The 9,668-nt window shown below is 45.8% G+C and overlaps 1 protein-coding gene across 1 annotated transcript; it reads left to right on the top strand.

Annotated features, from left to right (window-relative positions):
- Positions 1–3,708: 3,708 nt before the first annotated feature.
- LOC147318282 (zinc finger MYM-type protein 1-like) lies at positions 3,709–5,130 on the top strand. The gene has a single exon (XM_086310127.1). The coding sequence runs from the start codon at positions 3,709–3,711 to the stop codon at positions 5,128–5,130; it is 1,422 nt and encodes a 473-aa protein (XP_086166253.1).
- The last annotated feature ends 4,538 nt before the right edge of the window (positions 5,131–9,668 follow it).

The raw sequence follows: 9,668 nt of genomic DNA, 5'->3' as shown, positions 1-9,668 counted from the left end.
AGAGTCTCCCTTCTCTATTTACTGTGGAGAGCAGAGCAGCGGCGTTAAGGACGTCCTCGCCGTACCTGGGTCCATCATGTCCTCCAGAGGCGTGAGCAGTTTGGTGAGTTTCACCATTTGCTCCAGGAGCTGCGCCTGGACGACCGCGGCTTTCAGCAGTACCACCGTCTTTCCCTCACCCAGTTTGAGGACTTGCTGTCCCGCGTTGGTCCCAGCATCGCCCGCCTAGATACCAACTACAGGCGCTCAATCCCACCTGCAGAGCGCCTGTCAATCTGCATGCGACTGTTTATAATATTTCTAGTGATACTCAAAAGGTCTCATCAAGTCCCGATTTAATTTGATTTATGCTGTTATCAGTGTTTGCAATGATAGCATGGCTGTGGTGTCATATCAATGTAGGCTCTTGGTGTTTGCTGATATCAAACTGTGGTATGAGGACCACTGTGGGTTAACCTTTGTAGTGATACTCACTCCTTTTTTTTTATTTAGACCTGGTTTATTTCTGGTAAAGTTGAATATTTGTATATAATCCCCACAGCTGTCAGACTCTATAACAGGGGTTACCAGCCTTTCTTAAAACTGAGAGCCAGATAAAATTGTGAACAGTTTGGTTCATCTTTAGTTATATGGTTCTATCTAGCATATTCTATCTTGATATGCTATGTCTTATCACGGATTAATTTTTCAAAAATATTAACAATGATTTAAGCAAGGAAAGGGCTACGTGTTGTTACGGCCCTGGGAGTGAGACTGTCTTTTTGTGTTCATGCAAATCCATGTGTGCCATGACTTGTGTGTGATTGGTTACTGGGAGACCCGTGCCAACCCTCTCTTATGCAGAATGAAGTGTGCCACGGACGATTGGCTGCCCGGGGATCCCGTGATGCTCCAAGAGGCAATCAGTGGCTGATCGTGCCCACCTGTGGCTACAAAAGGCTCGAGGTCCTTCACTCAGTGGCTGCTGCTTAGGACTGAACATGCAGTTTGCCCTTCGTGCCTCCCTCTTCGATCTTTGTTGAACTAGTTCATATTGCTGAACACTGGCGTGCACAGATAGAGACGAGGTGGTGCTGAAGCACTTGCCCTTTTGCCCTCAGTCCAAAAAAGTGCCCTTTTGAAAGACGTGATTTTTTTTTTTTTTAAAGCTGCGCGATTTAAAAAGGTGTGAAAATAATGGCTTGATTTGTGCCCCTTCTTCAAAGACACCCGAACCCTGTCGCTTTTTCACTGTCACCGTGTCACGTGAACACGCTTGCAGTTCATTTGTTGTGAGGCGTGTAGCAGCGGCATGACATAGGACTACTTGGAGTAGGCATAGTAGGCTAACTATAGCGACTGGGAGCCACGGCGGACAACACGGCAGCTCTTTCCCTTCCCAACCAGTCAGGTAACCCATGAATCGAGTGAAATTATTCTGTTTGCCCTCTAAGACCAACCTGCAATTGTTTTGTTGTGAAGTAGCCTGTCAGAAACTGCACATGACAAACTTTGCCAGCTTGCCCCCTCCATCCATCCATATGGAAAAACAAAAAAACGACACATTTAAAATGTAACCTAAATCATTTAGGCAACCCCACTCTCCATCAATTCCGACCTTTTTGCATACACTATTGAAAATATCACGTTATGCTATAGGCTACATGCTGTTAGGCAGAGGGCTCTTTTGAGCCCATTTTTCGTTACAAATTTTAGGATGATCTCACGGAAATCTGTGAATAAATACAAAGTTTTCAAACTGAAGTCAGTGACGGGAAGACATCACACTTTTTAGAGATGGAACTGCAGAAAAACCTAAAACCTTGCCATGATTATGAATAATAGAATTATGGACGTTTCTCCGTTTTTGTGGATTAGCCTTTCCATAACTAACGTCAACTACTGTCCTACTTTGGTAAGATTGAAATTAATGTCTTTGACTGTCTTTAGTAGGTGTCTCCTGTGAGAAAGTTAGAACACCGTCCAACTGTCTAAAGATGCAGTCTTTAGCCTAACTGGTTGTTACTGACTCAGTGATGCTTGCAGACATCTACGCACTGTGTTGTGATCTGATTGTGACAGAACAGTGACGTTGTTATTGGTAGTTTGAAGGGTACGGTGTTGGGGGTGGTGCATGTTAAAAGTTTTGAGAAGCACTGGTTAGACATGTTAATTTTTTTTGGTGTAACATATTGGCAACATTAACACATTAATTTGCTAAAGGAAAAATAGGCAGTTCCCAATTGCCTGTGAAAACGACCATTCTGCCCTGTTCTTGTAATGACCACAGTCAGTCTTATTCGTTCTCATACATTTTGGTCTATTTATTTACTAATTTCAGCAAGCATAATGCCTAGGAAAGAGAGGCTGAGAAAGGGGAAAGAAAGGGATCTACAACAGGCAGCCCAGGGAAGCAGTTCTCTGCTCTCCTGGATGAAAGCAAAGGAAAATGAAGATGAAAGGTCAGAGTCAAGGGCAGAGTCAGGTTCTATTTTAATGTTTTAATGTAACCTGCTCCTTGCAGTTAATTCTATTGAAAAATCTTAAAAGCTGTTCACACTTAGTTTTTAATGAACTTAATCAGCAGGCATTGAGCTAACTATTATTTTGTACCTACGAAAGTTATTTCTATGTTACAAGACTTGCAGTATGGGTTATTATTAAAACTATCTGTTTAAGCTTATTATTATGATAAATAATAATACTATTATTATTATTATTGTTCCATTGTAGTCAGTCACAGCAGGGAAGCAGCTCTATGCCATCTACCAGCATAGCAGAAGAGGGAGATATAGAAACAGATGAAGCCGCGACCAATGCAGCAACAGGTTCAGTTAGGCCTACAGACACTGATGTAGTGCTCTCTGAAGACCACAATGAGGAAGAACAGATCGATCACATAATGTCAAAGTTAGCAGCTTTACAATACCCAACAGATCCAACACATTTAAAATAAAGCGCAATGACAGATACGTTTCAATGTGCTGCAATGTGGGCCCATGTCAGCCTGATATACCTTACCCAAAAACTGAGGGGAGATCATTCCAGAAACAGTGGTTTTCTGCTAATGTGTGGCTGGAATACTCACCCACTGCTAATTCAATGCATTGTTTTAGTTGTCGGCTTTTCCTCTCGGATGAAAAATATAAAAGCAGAACAGCCTGGACAACTGATGGCATCAGAAAGTGGAGTACTGCTCTTGAAAAAATCAAACAACACTCCAGCGCAGAGATGCACATGACAAGCATGGTTAGATGGATCAATTTCCAGAAAAAGGCCCTTCAGTCTGCATTTGATGTTTCAGACGTAAAAGGGGTGGAAGTTAGAGAGCGAGAGAGGCAGACAAACAAAGAAATCCTGACAAGATTAATTGACCTAACAGTGTATCTTGCACGTCAGGGACAAGCATTCCGAGGTCATGATGAGAGTGAGTCCAGTGATAACCGTGGCAATTTTCGTAAATTAGTCAATGTATTTTCCCGCTACGATAGTGTGCTAAAAATGCATTTGGAAAAAATTGCCACAGTTAAAGCCACCAAGACAAGGCCCCAGGTGTCACTGCTTTCCATCAGAAGTCAAAATGACATCATTGCAGCACTAGGAACTTACATCAGGAAGGAGATACAACGTGAAATAAAAGAGGCTGAAATGTATTCCATTCTACTTGATGAAACCTCTGATGTTTCACACAAAGAGCAAGTGTCATTTGTTGTGCGATATTTTCATCATATGCAAATAAAGGAGAGATTCATCGAAGTGTGCAATGTTGATACAACTACAGGCCAGGAGCTGGAGAATACAGTGTTCTTGCTTCTGCAAAAGAATGGCCTAGAGATGAAGAACATGTATGGTCAAGGCTATGATGGAGCAGCCAACATGAGTGGCACGTATAAAGGTCTCCAAGCTAGAATCCGTGCACACAATGAGAAGGCCCTCTATGTGCACTGCAAAGCCCATTGCCTCAATTTGGTACTAGTGGAGGCATCAAAGTCCAGCAAGCATTTTGTGACATTTTTCAACTTGGTGGAGAAATTGTATGCCTTTTGCTCAGGCTCCCCAAAGCGTCATGCTGCCTTGGTCAAATTTCAGGAGTCTCTCTTTCCTGGACAACGTGTTATGGAGCTCCAGCAGCTGTCAGATACTCGATGGGCTTGCAGGGAAAAAGCACTGAAGGCACTTCAGAGAAATTTGAAAGCCATTTTGATGCTCCTTGATGACATCAGTGACAGTGACCCACCTGACCTGGCCCAAGGTGATGCTCAGATGTACAGAAATGCCATTAATTTTATGTTCATTCTCTGCATGGAAATCACCACACCAGTATTCGAAGTCACTGCTTTGGCATCAGATTCTCTGCAGGAAGAAGGGTTGGACCATTCCACTGCCTACAAGGTAATTGATGGTGTGCTTCACACATTGCAAACCATGAGGTCTGAGGAGAAATTTGGAGAGATATTTAGATGTGCATCAGAGAAGGCAGAGAGTTTCAACATTCCAGTACCTACCGTGGTGCCTGGTCAGGAGAGAAAGCGGAAAGTTCCAGTGCGTTTCCAACACAGCACCACAGTGTCTCAAGTAGGTGCTCAGTTTGAGTCAGTGGAGGCATATTTCAGGAGTGGTGTATATTTCACCTTTCTGGACATCATGACTGGGGAACTGAACAGGAGGTTCAAAGGGGACAATACTGGAAGCCCAACGGCCAGAATCATTCAGTCCTTCCAGCCCTTAACTGTGCATGCTAACTGGGTAGGCCCACCAAACCCAGAAGCCATTGAAGCTGTCCACATCCTCTGTGAATTCTATGGAGAAGATGAGGACCAGCTCAAAACAGAATTAAAGGTCTTCCACTCCAGCTTTAGTTCAAAAGACCTCAGAGAAATATTTCTGATACTGAGGGAAAACAATGGCCAGCTGATCTTTCCTGCCTTTGTCAAAATGATTCAGATCTACGCAACACTACCAGTGACAACTACGACAGTTGAAAGATCCTTTTCAAAGCTAAAAATAATCAAAAATAAACTAAGAAGTTTGTGTGGAGAAGAAAGGTTGTCTGATCTCCTCTTGTTGGCCATTGAGAAAGATGTGGAGATCAATTACAACGAGGTCATCAACATCTACAAAGACATGGCACCAAGAAGGATGCTTCTTTAGAGCAGTACACTCCATTTAATGGACACTTGAGAATATGTATGTATATAGTTTAGAGTTGGATACAGATTTTATCTTTTTGTGGTGTGATTTTTGATTTTTAGAGAATGTTTTGAAATAAAAGTCAAATTGCATTTAACCTGTGCGATTTTTTTATTATAAAAAGAAAAGGTTTTCCACATATGCAAAAAGTGCCCTTTTTCCCCCCTGGAGCACTTGCCCCCCAAAATGTCTGTGCACGCCACTGTTGCTGAACTTTGTCAAACCTTGGTGGATGCTTTGAACTTAGCCTGATTAGAGTTTTGAGCTGCTAGCTGGCTGTGAGTAGAATTTTGTGATGCTGGCTTGCTTTAGTTAACCTTTAGCTTTTGTTTTGTGTGTGGCCAGCTTGCCTTAGTTAACCTTTAGCTTTTACTCTTGACTGTTTTTTTCTTTATGTAATAATTGTTTGCCCAGTGGTCTGTTGAACAGCCCTGTCGGTTTTCAGTTCAAAGTTTGAGATTAAAACCTTTTTCTTTACTCAATTTTGTTTGGGGGCTTGTGTATGTTACTCCTTCCCTGATGCCTAGCAGAGGGGGTCGTAACAATGTCAACATACAACTCTTTTTTTCTATTAATGTCTTACTTCATTCCTACCTGATTGAGATGTCTAGGAATTATGAGTGATTGGCTCACTGTAGTGGTAAAAGTTGATACCAATCAAATTATGACATGTTAAAGTTAAAACAAAACACAACTGACTGTTTTATATTATATCTAATATTTATTATTAAATTATCCTTATAATTACAAAATGTTTTATGCAAGATTTATGTTTTGTACTTTAAATCTGACATCACAAAAATATTTTGGAATTTGAATAATGTATTTTGTAACTGCAGTACACATAATACTAATTTTGAAAAATTTTGTCCAGGTTCCTTGCCACCGGGGAGTCCTGTAGGACCATCGCGTTCAGTTTCAGAGTCGGTGTGTCCACGGTGTGCCAGATCACCCCCCAGGTAGCGACGGCCATCTGGGACTGTCTGGTGGATGACTTCATGGCTGTGCCTTTGTAGCCGCTAAGACTGGTGGACCTAAATCTTCACCACCACGTCTGTATACATACAAGCAGAGAAAGGGGAGTGGGTGGGTCAGCGCTCAGGGCACAGAACTTAGCTGGCTTCAAACACACCAATTATTTTCCATAAAATAAACACAGTCAGAACCCCAAATACAAGCTAAAAATCCCAGTATACAATAAAAATAGTGTTTGCAACCCGCTAAAAACCCTGCCGGCAGAAATAACTATACACTATTAAAACAAGGCTAAAACATGTTTTCCATATGCTAAAATTACCCTCCCACAGTCCCATAATCCCACAATCCAGCCACAAATGGGCGAATGGTCCTTATCTGAAAGAGACAGGAGAGGAACTTCTCTTCCGGGATGGGGAAACTCACCAGCAACAGACCAGGGAGGCGGCTCCTATCGCAGACCTGTCTCCTCCGGACAGCGCGTCGCCGCACAGTCCCGCCCCACTCCACACCTGAACACGGCCTCCCTCGTCTCACCGTCAGATGCAGGCAGAAGGGCATCCCTGCCCTGTTGTGCATTGCGGCCATCGCCACCCACTGTTGCCGTTCCTGTCGTTAGGACTGGATCGCCTGGGGGCCCAGCCCTGGAGCTGGGTGCCGCCGGTGCATCGAGCCACCTGGGGGGCTCTTCAACTGGTGGGGAAGATTGTCACATCTTGCAGGAGCTTTCCTCTCCTCAGGGGCTCTCTCTGCAGGAGGGGGAGATACAGGAGAGGTGCAGTTTTCTCTGTGGTGGGGTTGGGTGGACTGTCCCGGGCTCTGTGGGGCCGGGAGGCGCTGCTGCACTGGGCCCCGGTCTGGATGGGCCTGGGCCCCCTTTCCCTGGCGGGTCGCGGAGTGTGGGAGTGCCTACTGGGGTCAGCGGGGGAGCTGGCCCCAGAGAGGGATTACCTGCCCCTCCCTTCCTTCCCTCCCCATCTCCAGCTGCCTCCCTCTTCCCGCTCCACCACAACCACCCACACATGCAGGGCCTTGGAGTAGGGGTATGTCACCAGGGTGCAGAGGAGGCTACCCCCCCCCCCCCCCCTCTGTCCCCTTCTGGCTGCCTCTGCCTCAATTTTATCCCACAACTTAGACATTCACATTATTCACACTCTCATTACACATACATATAGGATCTTGGGGGTGGGCACAATCACGGAGTCCAAATTACCATCAGGGTGTACACCTCACCCCTGGCGTCGTTGCCCACCTCTCAATTTTAAATACACTTAGACATTGAGGGCTATCAGGAGGGACTATGTGCTTACGTGCTGCTCCTTGACAGGTAGCTCCATGCCCTCCTGGGTTTTAATTGCACCTTAGAACATACATGCATCAACACTACAATGAGCGGGTGGAGGGAGGTTTGGAGTCTTCTCCCACCCCCATTCTCTGTGGCCTGCTGGAGTGGGAGGGCTAGGTGGAGTTGGCCGTCCGACTGCGGTCTGGAGTGTGGGGCCTCCCTGCTGCTACGGAGTCGGGGTGGTCTGCCTCTCCCCACCGCAGGGAAAAGGGTAACACCACCTGGGTCTGGGTGCAGTTCCCCCCTCCAGGGGCAAGGGTACCTAGACCCGGTTTGTAGAGTACGCTTGGGGAGTGTGATCGTGTGTACAGCGTCTCTTTATGTCTGTCTCCACGTTGGTTGAGTGTGGAGTAAGTGCATATGAGAGCATGAGGGGGGGAATGGATGTTTGTGTCTGTGTTTGCCTGTATGTCTGTGTCTATATGTCAGGCTGGGTATCAGACGCCACCTCTCTGGGGACACCTCAGGCCCTCCAAGGTTTGGAGGCCTATCTCCACCTACCACCACTTCCCCTGCCAGTGGCGGACTCCCTCAAGTGTCGGTGCGTTGGTGGTTCTTTGTGTCTGGGGGTGGGCTTCCAGGTACACACCGGCTCACTCCTTGGCGGCCGCTTATCGGGGCCTGGAGCCTGGGGCTCGCTCGGGCCCCTTCGGGGGTGGGGTGACCCCGGCCTCTCGGCCTGGGGCTCGGTCACTCAGGCACAGCTGGCGGCCGGCGGAGCTCATGGGCGCGTCACTGCAACTCCCCCTGGCTTCTGCTCCGCGGCTGCTGAGTGAACCCTCATCTGGGACTCTCCTCAGCTCTTACTGGAACAGTGGCGCGGCTGCCCCTCTGTTGGTCTTCCATGGTCTCTTGTGTTCTGGGGACCTCCGGATGTCTGGAGTTTTTGATCTCCTCCATACCTGCTTCACACCCTGGAGCACGGGGCTGTGGCCCCCCCACACTCCCTAGCAGATCGTTACATGGAGAAACCTTTGGAATACAAGCGCGCTGATCCACACAGGTATGCACACGGGTGTTCACTGCTCGTAGACCTAAATTACACCTTTCTTGGCTGCTACTTCGAAGCACATCTGTCCTGCGTGCTGCACAACAACATTGAATATTTAGTATTTACTGCTGTTTACACTTAGCTAGATTAATGCGATAGTGTTGTGTTTAGTATGTTGCTTTGTTTTTTTTGTCTTTTTTTTTGCTTGTTTTCTATTCTTCTCTCAACAGGTGATCCAGCAGATTTTTTTTCTCCCCCCCTTTCTCACTGTCCCTCTCCCCTTCTGTTTTTCCTTTCTTTCCTCTTTCTTTCTCCCTTTCCTATCCCTCACTCATGTCTGTCCCGTCTGTAACATCTGAAAATAAAATAAAATAAATAATAAAAACAAAGATCGACCAAATGGACCAACACGGCAATGCCACGATGATCCAACGTAAATCCATTGGGTATCCTTGTTGGTCTTCAGACAACAATTCTGATGGCTAAAGAACCAAATGGGACAGGCGAAAAAAAAAAATAAAAAATAATAATAATAATAATAATTTTATCTGTCAGCCTCACCCATCAAACTCAGGGGGCGGGGTTAACGCTGCCCATGCAGCTTCTCTAACATTTGATTGGTTGCCATGCAAAGTAAGTCAAAACAGGTCGATCCTAGATAATCGATTGCTTGTGTAGACTTGGGGCAGCCAGGTATCCCAGAATTCAGATCAAATCACAGGCAGCAATGGTGGTGGTGTAGTTTTAAAATACCCCGTTTTTCTGTCACCAGCTACACTTTTAACAGTGTTTTAGCCGCGAATGTCGCGACGTATGTCTGGTCAGGTTGTCAACACAGAACATGTTTGCAAAAGTGCTCAGATGTTTTCAGAGATTTCACTAGCTCTGCTAACAATTAGCATGCAGAGTGCACCCAGGGGGTTACGTTAACCGGTTTGTTTACATATTCCACTCTCCGTGTTCCACATGTTGCATTCGCAGATTCTCATTTTCACCGAACGATTGTCTCTTTCCGCCTGGTCTTGTGTCTCTGTGCTTCTGTAACATAAAGAACGAGCTGACATTTTTCTCACGAAACCAGCGATCAGCTCAACAGACCCTCAGTTTACCTGCATGCATTCTTCTCCTCATCTGTCAGCTGTTTAACACCTGCTGCTAATTCAAGAAACACGCCTACGTTACGCTGTC

This window comes from Aulonocara sp. 'chitande type north' Nkhata Bay, linkage group LG11, assembly GCF_057382095.1.
Source record: "Aulonocara sp. 'chitande type north' Nkhata Bay isolate Kocher_YH1m ecotype deep benthic linkage group LG11, A_spYH_male_GT1.1, whole genome shotgun sequence".
In the NCBI taxonomy this organism is placed as follows: domain Eukaryota; kingdom Metazoa; phylum Chordata; class Actinopteri; order Cichliformes; family Cichlidae; genus Aulonocara; species Aulonocara sp. 'chitande type north' Nkhata Bay.
Note: the sequence above shows the minus strand (reverse complement) of the source record. Positions and strands in the feature narration are given on the sequence as shown.

Bases quoted from the DNA above. Each gene is read 5' to 3' on its own strand.
- LOC147318282 (XM_086310127.1), top strand. From the start codon at position 3,709: ATGCAAATAAAGGAGAGATTCATCGAAGTGTGCAATGTTGATACAACT.